This window comes from Ictalurus punctatus, chromosome 21 (genome assembly GCF_001660625.3).
Source record: "Ictalurus punctatus breed USDA103 chromosome 21, Coco_2.0, whole genome shotgun sequence".
Taxonomy (NCBI): Eukaryota; Metazoa; Chordata; class Actinopteri; order Siluriformes; family Ictaluridae; genus Ictalurus; species Ictalurus punctatus.
Window position 1 is genome coordinate 8596257 of NC_030436.2, and position 20839 is coordinate 8617095.

General features: G+C 37.3%; 1 protein-coding gene across 3 annotated transcripts in view; it reads right to left on the reverse strand.

Annotated features, from left to right (window-relative positions):
• Positions 1-20839, reverse strand: part of arhgef10la (Rho guanine nucleotide exchange factor (GEF) 10-like a) — a 147626-nt gene that overhangs the window by 104598 nt on the left and 22189 nt on the right. For 2 of the 3 annotated variants that reach the window (XM_053674184.1, XM_053674183.1), the window contains exons 7-14: positions 19561-19644; positions 17352-17460; positions 15519-15622; positions 15063-15140; positions 13152-13331; positions 10973-11089; positions 8273-8365; positions 2173-2343 (exon numbers count right to left, since the gene is read on the reverse strand). In XM_053674184.1, coding sequence (XP_053530159.1) covers positions 2173-2343; positions 8273-8365; positions 10973-11089; positions 13152-13331; positions 15063-15140; positions 15519-15622; positions 17352-17460; positions 19561-19644 — 936 coding nt within the window. The remainder of the gene's footprint in view (positions 1-2172; positions 2344-8272; positions 8366-10972; positions 11090-13151; positions 13332-15062; positions 15141-15518; positions 15623-17351; positions 17461-19560; positions 19645-20839) is intronic. The other variant, XM_053674185.1, reaches the window with a different exon arrangement.

The window sequence follows — 20839 nt, forward strand, 5'->3', positions numbered from 1 at the left end:
AAATGTTTCATTTACTCCTTAATTTCTCTTTTCCTGCAATGCATTTGGTCAAATCTGCAGCAGCTGGGTTTTCCATGATCATGGTAATGGACGAGAAAAACCCCTGCCACTGAGTTCGGGGTGTGTTCCTGACCAATAATGTACCATCAGAGACCACTGATGACTGCTGTTCATCAGGACTAATGCGAGCCATGTGTGTTATTTCACACCCATTGTGTGATTTCACAATGTGCTCATGATGAACAGAATATTTGGATATCTTTAGGTGGAAGGAAGTAAATCTGCTGTGTGAATACAAATGAATTGAGCAAATTATCATGTTGAATGATCATTGAGCCCATGAGCAGGTCTGGCGGAGCTGAACAACTGGTATTATAAAAAAAATACTTAATGGCTGCAAGACAGTATATAGTTTTGTTTTGTTTTTTTAATATTTCAGATAATTAGGTGATTATTCATCCTGATCTCACACGAATTTGAAACAAACAAGAGTGATGTCGTTACTTCCCTACTGAAAAAAAAAAACAATTAAAAACCTTCAAACCTTCAGAATTTATAATGGTTTTAAATGGTCATAATGAGAATTGTATTGGTTTTAATGGAAACTATAATGGTCCCTGTGGATACTTTTAATTTGTTGCCTTCTATTGGTGGCATGTTATGTCTAGTGGATACCATTAAGGACCAGTTATGGTAATGGTTTCAATGGTTAGCTGATGGTTTGTAATGCTGTTTGTAGTGGAAATCATTCGAATTTCTGTGATGACCGTAAAGGAAGATGCATATTCATAACTTTTCAATTGCGATTGTAATGAATGTAGGCTTTGTTAAAGTTTAACATCTTTTTTATTATTCATTTACATTTAATTTGGAATATTTTTCATTTTTACTTTTAACTAATCACTGAAGTCTATTATTATTTTATTTGAGCATTTTATTTGAATGTAGAAATAGATTTCAATCAAATTTAGACATTGATTTTCTACCAAAAACTAAAGAACAGATAGCTAAATGCATACTTCATCAAAAGATACGATGAGTCTTCCATCCATCCATCCATCCATCCACCCATCCATCCATCCATCCATTCGTAACTCCATACCTTATAAATTCCATTGAAATGCGACTTCCTCTTTCTAGTGACTGACGATTTTAAACATGTTGCTTTTGGCAGATATAAGCTAATATTCCATTGAATCCTCAACTTTCTAGATAATTATTGCACCTAGTGGCCAAAAACAGGAACTAAGAACTAATAGAGGCCCATTGGGGCAGAAATCATGCGGCCTCATGCTCGCTCTATGAGGAGAAGAAGCAGCAGACTGGACAATTAATGACAAGGTTACCATGGTTATGGTTTTTATGCCAAATTGGTATAGTTTAAAAAGTTAACACTGTGGCCGTTTAGATCTTTTTATAGCAAAAAATCTGAATACAATCTAACCTATTTCTGCAAAAGGTGCAGACAGTGTGTCTATGATGTACAGAGAAATTTTATTGTAAGATATATTGTGATTTTAAGATTTTAAGGTTGTGGGTAAGGGAGATTACAGAGTCAATATTGTCCTTACATCAGAAATGCGTGTGCACCATGGTGATCTTGTTTCCAATTGAAAGGCTTGAAAAATAATTGAGATAGACTGGAAATTTAGCTCAAAACTGGCAACCCTGACTAGTAATATTACCTCTTGTATGTCTAAAACCGCTCAAAACAAGCTGCTAGGCTGTACTCTGGATGTTGTCGACTCTCAACTGAAGTATATTACGGGGTTGCTCGAATAATTCAACAGATAGTGGCCTAGAGCATAAGTCACATGTGATAGCTTCTTGATTTCATTTTGTTCGAGTCTATGTTGTTATTATATAATGTCATCCTGCCCCACCAAATTCTGGAGTCATGAGCCATTGCTGATTTTGCCATCTTTAGGAGTTACACTGTAAAGAAACACTGAACTTGAGAATTATAGCGTTACAAATAAAAACAATTGTTTACTGTCCTAGAATAGAAAAAAAACAAAGTGGTTTTCTCATAAAATTGAAACAATGTTTTCAGTTTCTCATATAAAGTTGCCAGTGTGTGTGTCTGAATGTGAGTGTGTGTGTGCATGTGTGTGTGTGTGAGAGAGAGAGAGAGAGAAAGAGAGACAGAGCGAGAGAGAGAGAGTCAGAGACCTTGCTAAGTGAGCGGTCACTGACGCTGCAGGCGAGCTGTTGGGTCTCTGTGATCTGATCTGCCACTCGCTTTTGTTCATTCAGCTTCTCAGCCAGGGTCTCCAGCTCAGTCAGAGCCAACTGCAGAGGCAAACGGTCCACGTGTCCTTTTGGAGTGTTTTTCAGCATGTCCTGAGAGAGAGAGAAAGAGAGAAAGAGAGAGAGAGAGAGAGAGAGAGAGATGGGGGTGTATTTAGTTGTGGAATGTTATTGATTATGCACTAAAGAGTAATGGTAACTTTTCTTTTCAATATCTAATGATGTCTCCAAAACTATTGATGTAATACTGTCCACAACAATAAGCCATCTACAGAATTGTAATAATATTATGTGTATATAATATCTAATAATGTGCTTGGCAATCCACTAAGTAGGGAATAAAACACTTTGGGGCATGCCATTATAGGAAAACGATCAATCACGAGTTACTGTTAGCATCCTGAAATTGATTCTTTTTCTACAACAGGTCAGTGTTTTAGTCCAGTTATACTACAGTAATTTGTCAACGCTACTATATTTTTAAAGAATGATACTGTATAATGTACATTTTATCCTTTTATAGTTACGTTCAATGTTCTGTGCAGTCTTCCCACAAGCTAACTACTGAATGTGGGTACGGTATATTCGTTGCTACGCATCAGGTACACTCTGACTGGTTAGCTGGGAGGGGTGTCTGATTGCGGAACCCAGAAACGCGTTGATGAGACATTGTGATTCAGATTAATATTGGTTAACATAGTTTAAATCAGAGTAATATTGTACAGAGTACAAATCTAGTCCTTCTTGTTACTAACATGTATTCCTGAAATGCCCTTTAAATATACCTCAAACAGCAAGGAAGTGTTTGAAACAAAACTATGTCAGACCATTGACTTTGCTGTTGTGACCTGTTTGGATCAATCCAAAAACCTAATGAGACAATTCACTGGTTAGAATGATAATTTAAAATAAATCCTTACAATAACAGTAGGGGAATAATGACGCACTAATACCTGAATTAATACTTACTTAAGTATGAACTCATGATGAGTTAAGATAAGTATTAATCACAAACTAATGCTAGCTGTAACTACGACGTGGGTCTTATGAATTCATGTGTGAATAAGGACCACCTCACGTACATTATTACATGTTTGTTAATGCATTAATTAACACATAGGAGTAAACTAAATCAAACATGCTCTATTAGAAAGAATAATCAATTTGAATAAATGTTACTGTATTAATTTCACCATTGCAGGTAAAGGAGCGGTGCCTCGGGCCATCGTCACTCAGAGCACTTACTAGTACTACAGTGGGATTTGAAGAGAAATGGATGGAAGATGACACAAAACGGGTTGAGATGAAATTATTGGTGTTTATTATTAGTGCGTCTTTCTACGTTGGATAAGGAGGATCAGTGTAAATTATGAAAGCAATCCAGCGCCAACCAATCCATGATGTTTGTGTATGCAGCTGCATATGGCAAATCATATAAACAATTTGAAATTATGTTTAATTCATATTCTTTCTTATAGAGCATGTTTGGTTTAGTTTAACCCATACGTGTTACAGTAATTAATACATTAACTAACAAACATGTACTAACGTACTGTACGTAATGTGGTCGTTCTTCACACATGAATTCATAAGACTCACGTCGTAGTTAAGCTTAGCTTTTCATTAGTTCGTGATTAGTCCATGCCTTAACTTAACTGTAAAGTGTTACCAATCCTGTACTAACTACAGTCTCAGCCAACATGAACATAAATATTAAATAGAAATCGACAAATTGCTGTAGAATAAGAGAAATAAAACACTTTGGGATGTACTGTTATAGGAAAATAATCAACTTCAGAGTGGTTACTGGTGGAACTCTTTGTGTTTTGTTTTTGTTTTTTATTCAGGGCCAACTTTTAAAAAATACTAAAAGATGAAATGAGTGTCATGATGTTTGTCTGATCCATTTCATTTCATGGATAGTAAGCGTGCATCCAGCATTGCTTTCATAAGTTATGAAAGGCTTACTGTAAGATATCCTTTTTCAGGATATTCACACAACAGTAGTTGATGGAACACATTGATTTGTAACCTCTTTTGCCTGACTTTTTGGTAATTTGTGTAACATTTGCAGAACATATGGACGGAAACCCTATGGGAGCAGCTCGGGTGCCTGGTGTGAGGAGAGCAGCATATTGTGCACCCAGTGGGACTCATTATCAAAAAAGCTGTGCTACTGGAGCTGTGATCATCTCAAAGCTTTTAGTGTGTGTGTGTGTGTGTGTGTGTGTGTGTGTGTGTGTGTGTGTGTGTGTGTGTTAATGAGAGTTAAAAAAATCAATATTCATTGGGCAATACTAGTGTCTAGAAGAGTTCAGAATGGCTTTTTAGAGATTTTTGTTGTCGTTATGTTGTTGTTTCATTTATGGTTGTTTCATTTAGGCTTGTCACTATTATGCCATCATCCTATTATGCCCCCTGACTACTAGTATCATCTGTGGCTCTAAGAGGGGAAAAGAAGTGGGCATGGCCAGACATACTGTCATGTAATGCACGTCATGTGCATGTTACACATTACAGCTTTAAAAATAAATAAATAAATAAAAATACAGGAATCTGGTTACGAGTTGGCTGTAGCACCCATTAACACGGTCAGCAATGCTTACAAAACTGAAGTCTGGACTGTACATAAATGTAATGAGTTATTACCTGTAACTAAGCTAATTTGCTGTATACTGTATAGTAGAGTAGCGCTGATCAACTGCAAGTTGATTATTTATTCAATTATTTTCTTCATTTAAATCTCCATTTATGTTTCGCAAGCAACGACATTAACAGCTTTATCTGTCTGGCAAGCTGGGACAAAGGGAAGCGAAGACGTTTTGTTGTTGCTCTGCTCGGAAGTCAAACAGCAGGCTATTAAGGTTTGTATAAAAGTACAAAAGAAGCAAAAATGAAGCACGTACTATAAAATACACATTTATTTTTTTGTCAATCTTAAAGCTTCAGACACCACATTTTCTGAGAGACATTTAAACGTCCAAATTGGTAGTCATGTTGATGGATTATGTATTATACTTATTATACATATGCGCTTGTTGAACAACCCACTCCAAAACCACTGACATTAATATGGACTTGGTCCTCACTCTGTTGCTATAATATTCTCCACTCTTCTGGGAAAGCTTTCTACTATGGCTGTGATACAACCACAAGAGCATTAGTGAGATCAGACACTGATGTTGGGCAAACAGGCCTGGGGTGTAGGCATTCCAATTCATCCCAAAAGTGTTGAAGTCAGGACTTCAATCCTACTGCAGGACACACCAGACTGGGCAAACCACATCTTTATAGACCTTGCTTCATGCACAGGGACACTGTCATGCACACTGTCATGCTGGAACAGGTTTGAGTTGCAGCCATTCATCCATATTCTGTATTGCTTATCTTAAACAGGGTCATGGGGAGCATGGAGTCTATCGCAAGGGACTCAGGTCATGACCCCAGAGGACACCCTAGAACCCATCACAGGGCACAATCTCACACACATTCACACACTATGGATAATTTGGAAAGACCAACATGGCCTGTCTTTTTAGGGGATGAAACCAGAGTACATGGAGGAAACCCCTGAAGTACAGGGAGAACATGCAAACTCCACGTACACAGGATGGAGGTGGGACTCAAACCCCCATCATAGACTATTACGAGCTTCCAAATTTGTGGCAGTTGTGGGAAGAACCACATATGGCTGTGACTGTCGGGTGTCCACATACTTTTGAACATAGTGTATACAAGAAATGCAAGGAAAAAATGTACATGTAAAAAAGAAAAAAAAAGAAAAAAAAAAAAACACAGAGAAACACTTTTTTTGCAGATTCCAGACATTTTCAAAGTTAAAGCCTTTTGTGTTTGGTTCCGGTTAATGTATGATTAAACACACCCATGCTGGAGGGAAGAATTTTCCTTATTCACTTTCAAAAGTTATCTTCAAATATTCATGGCTAATCGATGCCTACTGATGTATGAAATGAAGTTCCTTGGCTCAAGAACACACACATGCGCGCACACGCACACACACACACACACACACACACACAGGCTCATATCCTAGCTCCTGAGAGGACAGAAAAATAAAGTCGAAAGCACGTCCAGTGCTGACAGAAAACGTAGCAACACTGACATTTCGCCACCATCAGAGACCTCACTGCTGAGTAGGTCACCGTGATATTTCTGATGTCGATCCACTTTTCTGTGTGACATTTGGTGTGCGTGGTGCGCGTATATTATATATATATATATATATATATATATATATATATATATATATATATATATATGCAGAAAGAGCGAGACGCGTCTCTAGTGAGGACACGGTGAGATTGCTTATTCATTGTTAATTCATGCAGTTTGTATGGGCCAACTCCTGAGGGATAAAACAAGGCAGAGAGAAATGCAGAGGCTGAGGGAGGAGTACAGAGCTGAGAAAGACTCTGACTCGGGTTCATTTTACACCAAGGAATCGATTGCTGAGGGTTTCTGATTGTTGCCTTATAACCATCTTGAAGTTACTTACCACTGCATTCACACTAGCTAGTAGTGAAGTCTGTCATGTTGCTTGTAGTTTGTCTCTTGTGAGCACAGCCTGATTTTTTACATTCTAAAATGTATATAATCTACTATAAAATTCATATATGTGGTTGCTACATGTACATATTTGTATATCAAATTTAAAGCTGATGAGTTGTAAATATGATGAGTTGCATTGAACAACTGCTCAGAATACAATAAGAATGCACAATAAACATTAGACAGGAACGTGTTCAGTTCATAATGTACATAATCTTTTCACAGGCTCCTTAAATGCATTAAAGAAGCAAAGATTTAATTTGAACCCAACTTTACCCCATCATATAATAAAACAATGGCTTTATTTTGCCTTCATTTTGCCTTCAGGTGGTGAAAAAAAATGTTTCCACAAATTTAATACCTGCCCTTCAGTCATGTTAAATCGCACTGTGGGTGCTAAATTAATCAATTTGCATTGGCTCCAACCTGTATTTTAGACTATGAGGTACAGTTGGCCTCAAATTGCATTTTCATTAAGGCAAATATGCAAAGCGGACGTGCTATTTTGCTTGTAATCAGCTTGCAGAAAATCAGATTGCAATTTAGCTTTTCTGTGGGTTTGCCCACACACACACACACACACACACACACACACACACACACATACACCGACAGACCTTTAGTACATTGCGACTTTGTCATATATAATCAACTGACAAGCCAAGTTCCTTGTAAATAATATTTTACTTGGGCAATAAAACAGATTACTGAAACATCGCACCGGTGAAATTTTAAACAAATACATAACAATTCATGATTTTCTCTTATACCCATATAGAAAAAGAGGACTGCATAAGCATCCTGCAAATTCCTGTAAAAGCTGTCTTAACTTTAGTTCAAACCCCAAAGTTGTCTTATTTCAACAGTGACAGTTATATAGTAATAATTATTCCAGTGACAAAATGATAGCCTTGATTTTACAAACAGAATAGCTAGCTTACTTCCATTTACTAGTATAACGCTGTAACATTTACTTCTATTGAAAAAAAAAAGGTAAATAGCCACTTAGTGTTTGCAAGGTTTGTAAACACAAACCTAAGGAGGCACAATGACAAAACAATCTTATTACAACAATGTTATCAAGCTTATTTTGATGATGTTGACTATGAAAATCTGCCAAATAAAAAGGACTTTAACCTTTTCGAAAAACGTCACGGAATCATTCCTTTTTTCCATTTTTACGCTCCAAGTTCTCTTGCTACAACTTCAATAATGCATTTATGTCATTTCTGATGTCATAACATGTCATCTGTTGCTTAGTAACACACATGACAACTGACTATTACCTACTTTACGATTTTGTTACTTGAGATACGAAGATTTCATTCCTAAATTAACAGTAATTTTTGAAACAGAAAAAAAATGTCATCAGGTCTTAACTGTTCTCTTATACAGGGTTCTAAGTATGATGATGATGACGAGTGAAAAGATATTATATTTTACACCCACTGACCTGTAAGAGGAGGATGAACTGAGGAAAACGTTGAATGGGCTTCACCATCAGACCGTATAGAGTGATCCGGTCAACACTAGATGATTGCTTTTTCTACAAATACACACACACACACACACACACACACACACACACACACACACACAGAATATTTATAGAGAGGTTTACATTTCATGAGAGCAGCACACAGATTTTGAGAGAGACATTTTTGAGACACTGTAATAAAAACAATTGCTCTATTTTGTGTTCGAGTGATGTACAAGGGCCTTCCTCAAATTTAATACCTGCCCTTCAGTTAGTACTTTCAGCCTTAGTAAATCACACTGGTGACACATTAGGACACAATTTACATTGAGTCCAGCCTGTATTTTACACTTTCAAGTAGAAATGCATTCAAATATGCACAATGTGTTATTCCTCTCTCACATCTTGCTCCTGTTAGTATTTAGCCATCTTGGAACGATTTTTGTTTTTTTTCCCGTGGTGTGTTTTATTACGTGTGCACAAGTTGCAGACAAAACAAATAAAGAGAAATAAGAGGTTTACATTTCACAAAAACAGCAGAGTCATCTCCACATGGACCAGATAGATTCTGGCTGTTCAGCAGGATAAGAAGAAATGTTAAAGTTAGCTTTTTGCGAGGTTTGTTTTTGTAAATGGATGGTAAGGCAATCTTGCACCTACTACAGTCTACACTGGCTCTCCATTTTGTATTTTTACTTCTGAATCATTTTTAATAAGATGATGGGTTCAAAACCACAAAGGTGTTAGAGATTTGACTACATTTCTGCATTGACCTTTATGGCATTTGGAAGACACTCTTATCCAGAGCGACTGACATTTATCTCATTTATACAACTGAGCAGTTGAGGGTTAAGGACAGTGATGGGGTTTGAACTCACACCCTTCCAATCAATAGTACAACATCTTACCCACGGAGATACCACTTTGTACACTTGTAATTTATACTTTGGAGACTGGAGACACTGTAGAGTTGTATACTGTATATTAATCTTACTCTATCTTTGTATATCTATATTTACATATGTATACATATCTTATATTTTTATTTTAATTTATCCTTTTTTTTTTAACATTGCTTTGCTTTTTAGTCTATATTAAGTGACCAGTTGTCAAGTAAACAATTTTTGTGAAAATGCTTTCTGAAAAATCCTTTTTTGATTTATATGTTATTATATAGGAGTAACACTGAGGTTCAGTTACTCTAGAAATGTGCTAGAACCAATAGTGGGAATGCTAAAACCAATCTTACCAACCAAACCCATCAAAAAAATTCTTTAATTTAAAAAAAAAAAAAAACTCAAAAAGACAATCCCCAAAATGATAAACTTTATATTTTATTAACCCTACACATCTTTTACCAGTGTGTTTTTAAAGCAGGACCAAAATATTAATATGACTGGCTGTAATTTTACAGATTTGTGTTGCTACAATTCATCCTATGGCATATTTTGAGGAGAATTAACACCAAATACTGATTTTCTTTTTTTCTCCAGGCCAAAATTCTTTGATCTCGTAATGGTAGAGATGTTGTCTAAGGTGATTAGTTCTGGCTGTTTTTACAGGATGGTGGCATGCATCTGTGTTCCCATTTAAATCAATCCCTAATTCTGTTGCAGATGGGGATGTTTGCTCTGCTCTGTTGTTTTTTGTTTTTTTTTTATCACCGGTGCTAATCGGTATGATGTTCCGCAGTAAATGGTTCTTTGTTTGGTGGTACGGATGTGTGGAACATGTGTGGCATGGCAGCAAAAAGATTATTGATACTAGATTAGATACTTAGCACACAACACTACATTAACACTGTTATATATTATTGTATATAATACACAATGGAAAAACAGCTCAAGCCTTGTGTGATTAAATTACTGTGTTAATGTTGAATTAGTGTTTGTTTGTTTTTTTGGATTTTGGACCAATCCCACTGTGTGACCAGAAATGTTGGACCAAATGAGTTCCTGAAAGCAAACTTCCTTTTTCATGTGTGTATTAAAATATTCAATATACATTGGAAATTGGTATGAAATTCAGGGAGGGTTTTGTGATAAATTTGTCATTGTGATGCACAAATCTGTTCGGAGTCACGTTGGAAATGCAAAACGTTGCATCACATTTGAGATTGAACTATACAATTGTGATATAACAAACAATTAAATAATCCATAACTCAAATGTCTTTTTTATTTCTAGTCGTGACTATATACTACATTAGTAACTGTGGCCTGAATCATTCATTTATCATATTTTAACATTCAAAAGAAAATGTTATTACCTATCTCAGGCAGTAATAAATTGCCTAAGTTTTCTACAAGCTTCTTTGTTAACAGGCTGCATTTTGCTATTAAATGAGTAAAAGGGTTGAAGGTAACAGGATTGAGCTTCTAGCATGAGAATTTAGTATCCATTCTATCATTTGGGGTTGTATGTTCAATCAATATCACATTATTATTATTAAAAATAGAGAGAAAAACAATGACAGAGCTAGTTCTTCCCCATGATCTTGAGAAACTTCTTCAGGGATGTTACAAGCCTGAAAAATCAATGTGCCCAAGAAATGGCTTGAGAGCCATCATTGAAAAAAAAAATCAGCTGTAAAATGAAGTTTAAATGTAGATGTATTATCAGTGGGACCCAAACAGCTTCCCAGCAGTGCATTTATTCACACAGCACATATACTCACTTTGAGGAACTCCAGGAAGGCGGGTTTGGATAAGCAGGCTTTCTTGATGAGGGCCATGGCATTGGTGAAGTTATTGACGTAATCGCTGTAAACATCTAGCACCATGGACTTGGAGAACTGAGAAGACCCCATTGAGGAAATCGATGAGTAAATTAAAATGCACAAAAGAAATGTACAATAAATCAAGTCTCTTTGATTTAATCAAATCTACCTTGGTGAACAATTCACAGTGGCTAAATTACGTTGATTATTTTGGCCTCAATGTTCCACTCTTTTTGACTTGGCAAATGAAAACTGCTGGAAACTTGGCATTTTTCTCAGAGCCTCATGTGATTGCAGGGCTGAGCGAGAGGGAAATGAATGGTAATTTTCCTGAGGTACTTATAGAGCTGATCTGTTTGTCACCTCTGCAATCCAAACACCCTTCACAATCCATTACAGCTGGTCATACTGAGTGCTAGCAAAAAATGAAAATGGCCATCCATTCATTCAGTTTTGATTGAACCCAACCGGTGGTTCAGTAAAGTCGCAGCGCATGTTGGAAAATGAACAACCAGGTATACATAGGTATAGACAGCATCTATTGTATACGGTTGATGGATTTTTTTTTTTTGTGCAAATTTGTGTATCGTATCTGTGAGAGCTTATTACATAACTTTAGCTTGGGGAAGGGAAAAAAAAAAAAAAGAAAACTCTCCATTAGCTCTTCATGCTTAGGGGCTTCTGTGTAAATCCCAAGAACATCAATGAAGCCAAGTGGGCTCTTTTAACTGGTGAATAATGAGCAGTCTCTGAAGATGCTCTCTACATGGAGGGTCATAGCTGTACACTCATTCATTAGGCCATTAGCCTTCCCACAGTGTCGCGATCCTAACGCATCTCTCATCACACTGTGATAAAGAACACCATCTTTCCTCGCCGTAATTGCTTCATGATTTGAAGCGGGTCAGCGTGATATAGTGATATAACCTACTCGCTAAAGCTTTATTCCCAGTTCAAGCTTTTCTTTCATTTCCCTCTATTCTCTAGCCATCTTGCTTAAAATAAAAAATAAAAAATCAATAAAAAAAAATAGAAAGATGATTTTTTTTTTCATATGAAAGTGAGAGCATTAATTTAAGTAAATGCATGTGCTTGGCTGCATGTGCTTGGTTACAGAAGTCACAAACGTTCATGTTCAGAACACAGAGCTGCTGAATTATAAACTGTTTTTTCAAGCACTTTTTCAAGTGCTCACATCAGTCTTCAGTCACTTCTGTCAGACCTCGCTAAAGCAGCGGACAACCCCTGACCTAGACGTTCACTTCAACCAATTACCAAGTATTATCCTATTCAAATAAACGACTTGTTCAAAAGCTTTTCTCTGAATTCATTTTATCTTGTATAGCCTGAGTGAGTGGCCTAAATGTTAAATGAATGTGAAATAAATAAGTCTGTTTCTAACCTTTTGGGTTTATGCTGTACGTATTTGGGTGAATTGAGTTCACTATGAAATACTGCAATCAGCTCAGTGGTACAGAGGGTACAGGTGCTGCGGTACAGCTCCAGGGTCATGGTTTCGAACTTGAGTTCAGGTTAATGTCTGAACACAGTTTTGCATGTTCTCTCCATGTTCATGTCTGTTTCCACTGGGTTTTCCCGCTTCCTCCCACTGTCCAAACGCATGCCAGTAGGCAGAATGGCTACGCAGACTTGACCCTGGGTGTAAATAATTCTCCAGCCTGGCACTCTGTTTTACCCAGATCCACCATAACCCTGACCAAGATACAGCAGTTGCTAAAGATAAATAAATGAATGAATGAAATATATCGGGCCGCTCGGTCACTCTTATTGAAAGGAATTTAAAAAAAAAAAAACCACATACAAATGTTGTGAAAAGAAACAACAAGTAATGCTTACCCCAGCGGCTTCAGTTTTGTATTTCATTGTACTCTAGAATTCAAGCCTACACTTCTGTACTGAATATTTTTCTTGGTTATGTAAATGTAAAAATCCACATTGACATCCATGCTCTCCAGCTTTGTTTGGTAACCATCAAATTATTATGACATAAGTAGATATGTTTCAATGGTCTTTTCAATGGATTTTTCAAAGTAAAGCTAAAGTTAAGGGTTAATGCACCACCTACGCTTAAACACCCTGTGGGGGAAAAAAGAGAAACATTAAGTGTGTCTCTCACCGAGGCAACGAAGAGGTCGCCAATCTTCTCGCTAGCGTCCCACTCTGCGACACGGGAAGCCAAAGCAATCTGGAACATGCAGTGGCATTGAGTGATCTCCCGCACACGGAAGAAAATGGGTCTGATCTTCCTCCGGCTCAGGATGCGAGGCTCAGCCTCCAACAATGGTCTCTGGTACTCCTGTGAAATTATGGGATTTCTTTTTTCTTTTCAGTGAGCTGTCACTTTAAGAAGTGTTATTACCAATGTGGCTCATTTTACCTTCAAAGGAAAGTAGGGATAAGAAAGTGGGATGCATTTTAATAGAAGGGGGGATTTAATTGTATTTATGTGATTAATTAATTTAAAAATACAGCATGAAATCCTTCTTTTAAAATGACTCATTTGATTCAAGGATGAATCGAACAGCCCTCATCAAGTCTCACATAAATTTCTTTTATGATAAAAACGCATTAATACAAATTAGACAAGCTAGTATTTGTATGTCTTAGTCATGCTGTACTCAATACATCCTGCATTATTAGCACTCTAATCAAAATCAATGGGAAAAAATTTGCCTGTTTTCTAGTTTCAGCCTTGGTGGGACTTTTATGCACTTAGGACACACATACACATAAAAACAGACAAACAGAAAAACGTTCAAGAATAAACAGTGAGGTCTAGTCATTAAAAGCTAAGAGACTTTGTAGTTAGGCTGTGGAAACAATAGATTTTTCATGACCACTTTCTTTCCTCCTCCACTGCTAATGAATTATCGACAAGGACAAATTAAGGCTGAGGATGAGCCAAAGGGACTCTGCCTCTCTAACAAGGCCTACAGCGGAAAACTCCAGAACTCAATTTTTCAAGCTGTTTTTGGTTACGCCCTCACCAATTATTGGGCCATCTAGTCGATGTAGCTTTATTGCCAAATGCACTTGTTGAGTGCATTAACCCGATGATCGGAGACATTATAAAGAGAACTCAGAAAGCAAAAGACTATAGACAGAGCTTTCATTCCACAACAAAAGTGGGAAATCGCATGGATCCAGATGGACTAGATTTCATATAGGACCCATTTGTCAGTGATCTCTGATTCAATTTGGACTGGTGCCTCTGCCTGGGAAGGGAAATGATAATAAATGCTTTTGCCTGCACCTGCTGAGATCATAGATACATGTAACTCGACTCTGAGACGGCATATTGGGTTTCATTTAAAAGGATGCATAACTCGGTATGAATCTGATTACAAAACACCTTAAAACTCAGGCTTCATTTCAAGCTTGGACTTCTAAATCATTTGTAGATATTCCAGGCATTATTTTCCAGGCGCAGACAAAGAGGTTTATATATTCATTGGGTAGTATGAGAAAACTTTTTCAATCTAATCTAAAAGATTTTCAAATCTGTGCAATAGAAGAACCAAGGGACAATGCTGAAATACAGAATTAGCTTGATTTAATTATGCTGCCTTAATTTGATCATCAGAAATTGCTGTGATAAGCTCAGAAATGGCCTAAAAAAGTAAGGAATAAAACATTATTAGGAAAATAATCAATGATGGGGTGATTAAAATCAGTGTCACAAGGGATCCTGGAGCCTATCCCTGGGAACTCTGGGCACAAGGAGGGGGACACCCTGGACGGGGTGCCAACCCATCACAGGGCACAATCGCACACTCATTCACACACAACTGACAATCTGTAATTGCCAATCAGCCTATAACGCAAGTCTTTGTACCGGGGGAGGAAACCGGAGTACCCGGATGAAACCCCCAAATCACTGGGAGAACACGCAAACTCCGTACACACAGGGCAGAGGCAGGATTCGTGCCCCCATCAATGGAGGTGTGAGGTAAACATGCTAATCACTAAGCCACCATGACTAACCCCTCAACCCACCCCACACCATAACTACTCAAAATTAACTCACTTGAAGTATTCTTTTAAGGGACTCCAGGTAACTCCTTTCACTTTGCACAATGGAGCCCAGAATGTGACGCCGAACAATCTGAAGAAAGAGAAAGTAAATAAAAGTGTAAGTGATTTTACTATTTATGTAACTAAATTGCTAAATTGTAAACAGGATTTCACCCGTGAACTTTAACCAATTATGCTAGTTGAAAAGTTAAAATGAAAAGACAACAAAAACATTATTTTTACAAACTGCCCATCAATACCAAGAGCATATTTGTTCAGACCAATGATAAAGTCCAAGTACAAATACCAGTAAGTCTGAGACAATTCAATACAGTCAATACAGAAAATGTCTCGAGACCGGATCCTACAGCGCTAATAAGATTGTGAAGGTAGTAACTTAAAGCACTTTTAAAATTATTCCTTCTCTTTGAATTACTTCAAACACACACACGGACACACACACACACACCTGATGGCTGCTAAGTCCCTCTGGCATTGGGCCCAGCTGTGCAGGAGGATGCTTGGCCTCAGAAACTATCACATCCAGATAGCCGGCATCATCTTCAGCTTCATCTGTAGTGACACATAGAGAGGGCAGGACTTTCAGAAAGAGAGTTTGGTTACATCTCTTTAGATTACAGAATTAATGACCTGGGGTATGCACGTCCCTTCCAGTTTAGACCAAGCCATATCGGATTTAAGTCAGTTTTCACATATAGTTTGGACATCAGTCCTTGTTGTATTTTACAGATCATTATTTTGTTTGGGACAAAATCCTCTCACCAGATCTGAGAAGAATCGGTTGCTTTTTTCAGTCCTAGTTCCTTTCAAGGTTTCTTCTTAAAGTTCTCTTAATGTTCTTAGGATGTGTTTCCTTGCCACTGTAGCCTTCGATTCGCTCATTAGTGGTCTAGACCTGGATTTCTCCTCTGAAAGTCGTGCAGTCATTTTTATCCCTGCTTGGAATGAACTTGTTGAGGCTTGAAAAAACAAACTTAAACAGTGCGGCAAATCTGAAGCAGAACACCAGCGAGCTGTTCTAAGCCACATCCAAACACACTTTCATTTCACAAGGAATTACAAAGGGGCCTGAAAAAAAAAAATTATTCCTCACAGATACAGACACAAAAAATGTCGTCTGATTCTCAAACAGCTTTTGGTAAGCATTGCAGTTAATCATTGGAATAGTAATAGTGTTAGAATCAACACTTTTAATATTACATTTGAGCCACGTTGCTGTAACAGATCAACAGCTGATATGAGAATTAGGATCTTTCGATCTTGAGTTGTCGCAAAGACAGCTGGATCATCATCTTTTACTTCAGTGGGGAGCCTAACAGCCTCAATTTTTAATCCATTCAATTCATCTTCAGTAAGAGCTTCATCCTGGTCAGGGTCAAGTTTGATCCAGAGTCTATCCCAGGAATACTGAGGGCAAGACACCATGACCACACATTAACATACTCAATATTAGGGGCAATTTAACATAGTTAATCCACCTACTGGTATGGTTTTGAGAGGTAGGAGATAACCAAAGAATGTGGATAAACCCATGCAGACTCCATACAGACGGTATCCCAAGCTCGGGATTGAAAAAGGGACGAGCTATTCTACCCGCTGCACAACCATGCCTCCCAGCCTCCATTATCAGATGATAATTTCTTCACAAGTTTCTACAGTCACTATTACCTCATTATGCAAATTTCCCCTTCTACTCATTACTTGCAAAACTGAAGCACTTGTATCAGTTCTTCCATCTGTCCATTGCAGAAAAACTCTTGTATTCTCAAATATCCCAAATATTAAAGGCCCTTCCTTCAATGTGCAATCTTTTGTTATTTATAGAATAATTATTATATATTTAAGAAAGCAACAGTGGACAATTTTGCACATAAGGTTTCTGTTGGTTGCTAACCAATTGCAGTGTATACTGTAAGATCTTGGACTTCTAGGCTGAGCAAAGACCTTTGTAAATGTATACCCGCTAGGGGTGGAAATCCATGTAAATCCATTATCCCAAGTACAGCACAACCCTTCCCCTTGAAATACTGTATGCAACAGATGATCAAAACAGATTTCTGTTGTGGCAATGTGGTTGAAGATTACTCATATTCATTTTGATGTAACTGTAAGAAAACATACAAACTCTAATCCCACCAGAGATGATTTGCATAGAGATAGTCGATCATCTCGGCTGGATGGTTGCTTGCTTGCTTGCTTGCTTAAGATTTTACTAGAAAATGCCTAGCTCATCCTGTCGATATAATTTGAATGAAACTAAATTAAACTAATGTTACTTTACCTGAGTGATCCTTCTTCTGGAGAAAGGAAACTTTTCTCATGACAGCCATCTTGGTCTTCTCCAGGCCATCTTTAGTTCCACTCCGTGCTGCTCTCATGAGCTGATGCATCTGTAGCAGGGGAGAGAGCAAACCAAAAATCATGTCACGATAGGAAAAGGTCAACCATTACGAAGCAACTAGCAGGATATCATTATATCACACTTTGATCCACCTTCCATTTAGTAATGAAAACTTGTTTATGTTTGAAAAAGTGGTCCAAAGTGGCAAAAAAAAAAAAAAAAACATAAAATGAACTCAAACATAATATTAAGGATATTCATTGAGACTTAATGAGAGTTAATGAGCTCTAAGTGGACAGAGAGAAATAAATAGTAGATTACTTTGGCAAAAGCAGAGCTCAGAACGAGTGAAGATAGGAAAGATAGGAAGTCCATCATTCAGCGATTATAGTGGCATAAAATAAAAGAAAAAACACTGCACCAAAAAACATTTGATCTGTGGTAATGTCTGAAAGACCCATAAAAGTTTCAGCAGTTGTTTGTCTCTTTTAGTGTATTAGCCTTCCAGATTATAGCTGAATGATGTTATTGCAGATGACAACAGCATTTGTCAGTGCAGTGTCGTACATATATAACGATGGACTATAAACTGGTCTTAATAGAGACACAGACAGCGATGGGAGACTGAGGCAGAGCAGTTGAAATTGTTCATTTTTCTCATTAGATAGTGAGTCAGTTCATCCCAATGAGTCAGGCCTGTAATTTTGTCATTATTAAGTGCATTTAAAAATCACTTCAGTGAAAGGAATGAAAAGACAGGAAAATTATAAAGCCACATAAACTAGATAACACAATATTCACACAGTATAGGACAGGACATAAATGACAGGGCACTAATCACAAGTTTTGCCCAGAAAGTTGCACAATAAAAGTCTTGGCTTGGCTATATGCAATATTATGCAATTATATAGTGTTCGCAAAGAATTTGTGTACATGCTTAAGTTTCCTTCTCTTAATAAGGAGAAATAGACATCGATGGTTGACAGAGTTTAATTGATTTACATATAAAGTTCGTTCAAAAACAAGTCGTGCCAAAAATATGCACAAAGAAAGTCTTGGCTTGGTTTTGTGCAAATAATTGCATAGCATTCATACAGAATTTATGCAGATGCGTAAAGTTCCTTCTCCTTTTCAGACAAACAAAATGCATAAATGAATGACAGTTTAATTATAGATTTCCATATGCATGTAAAAAGGCAAATCATGCCCAAAAAGGTGCACTGTAAAAGGTTTGGATTGGAAATATGCCACCATTTACTGTATATAGGATTTAGATAGGATTTATACAGAATTTACACAGATGCATAAAGGTCCTTCTCCTTTTCAGACAAAAATGTAAGCGGATAAGTGAATGGCATGTTTAAATCACTGATTTACATATGAATTTCAAAAACAAGACATGCTAAAAAGATGCACAATAAAGTCTTAATTTGGAAATGTGCAACATATTTATATAGTATTTATACAGAATTTATGCAGATGCATAATGTTCATTCTCTTTTTGAGAAAAATGGGCATGGACAGTTGGCATCGTTGAATTACTGATTTACATGTGAATGTACAACACAAGGCATGGCCAAGAAGATGTACAATTAAAGTCTTGGCTTGAATATATGCAAATAATTATATAGTACTTTTACAGAATTTTAGGCAGATGCATAATGGTTCTTCTCTTTTTCCAGACAAAAAAAAGGGTGTAAGTGAGTGACACTTGAATTACTGATTTACATGTGAATTTTAAAGACAAGACATCCCTAAAAAATTCACAATAAAAGTCTTGGCTTGGTAATACACAACTATTTGCGTAATATTTGTACTGAATTTACGCAGATGCAAAAGGGTCCTTCATGTTTTTAGACAAAAACAGGCATAAGTGAATGATAAGTTCAATTAATTATTAACAAAAAAAATACCCAAAAAGATTACCAATAAAAGTCTAAAGGATATAAGTGATGACAGATAAAAATATGAATTTTAAAGACAAGCCATGGGCAGAAAGATGCACAGTAAAAGTCTTGGTAATATGTCTGGAAATATGCAATTAACTAACTAACTAACTAACTAACTAACTAAATATATAAGTGAATGATAATTGAATTTTTACTTTCCATATGAATTTTATATTCAAGAGCACATAGTGATTTTATACCTGATACTTTCCCCCCAGTTTTGAAGCTAGCTCCCTCTTGGTCTTGGCACAACATTCCCGAAGACGACGTACATCAGGGGCGAGCTACAGAGCATCACATCACATCACATCAGCAGTCACAGAGCAGCGTGGAGGTCAGGGATGGATGGAGAGGAGTAGAACAGAGGGGACAAACAGAGGGACTTCAAGGTAAATGCCATAAGCACACAAAAAGGGTGAGTGGTGTGAGTGAGGCGAAAAAGGAGGCATGGATTACGGTTTAGTCGTAAAGATTGAGCAGCGTGGGGCTTGGATTAACTCCATCAAATCTGGTTGCTCAAAAGATGTTGATTCATTTTCTAGAACCGTAGTTTTGTCAGCAAATCACAGGTTTATAGTAATGTGCTCATTCTGCTACATAATAATATCTGTAGTAACAATCACACAGGGACGTATATGGCGGACACTCCACATAAACAGATTAAAAGCATGTATTATCATTCATATGGTGATGTATTGTCTGAGGAAGGAGTCTCCAGTGTCAGCCAGAGATACAGTTGTAATTGTTTAAGTCATGGGAAAATCTTCAGGATAGAGGACTTTCTGGTTTCTTGGTAACACACAGCAAGCTGATTTGGGTTTTTTTTGAGAGAGAGAAAAAAGAGAGGCTGGTGAAGGAATATCTGTTTATAGCTGCTGTAATGTATGTAACAAGAGCTAAATTATTTCAGAAGACGTGCAACAAGATTAAGCTTAACTATAAACGGATAATAAGTACAACGTGCTGTTCTTTAAATAAAGAAACGTAATGATTGATAGATTGTTGTGGTCTAAGAAGAACCAAATACTTGGGGTATTTAGGGCCAAAATCCAGTGTCTGTCATGGTATGGCGGTGTGTCAGCGCCCATGGCATGGGTAACTTGCACATCTGTGAGAGCAGCATTAATGCAGAAATATATGTACATATTTTGGTGCAACACATGCTGCCATCCAGAGCAGGACAATGCCAAACCACTTTCTGCCCGGATTATAAGCGCATGGCCGTGTAAGCAGAGAGTGCAGGTGCTAGCATGGCCTGCGTGCAGTCCTGACCTAGCTCCAATTGAGAACGTGTGGCGCATTATGAAGCGCAAAATAAGGTAACGAAGACCCCGTACAGTTGCGCAGCTGAAGAAATGCATAATGGATGAATGGAGGAAAATTCTGCTTGCTAATCTTAACCAACTGGTGTCTTCACTCAGCGGTGATGTTATGTTATGTGATGTTACACAGTGCTCAACAGCCGACCGTCCCAACTTT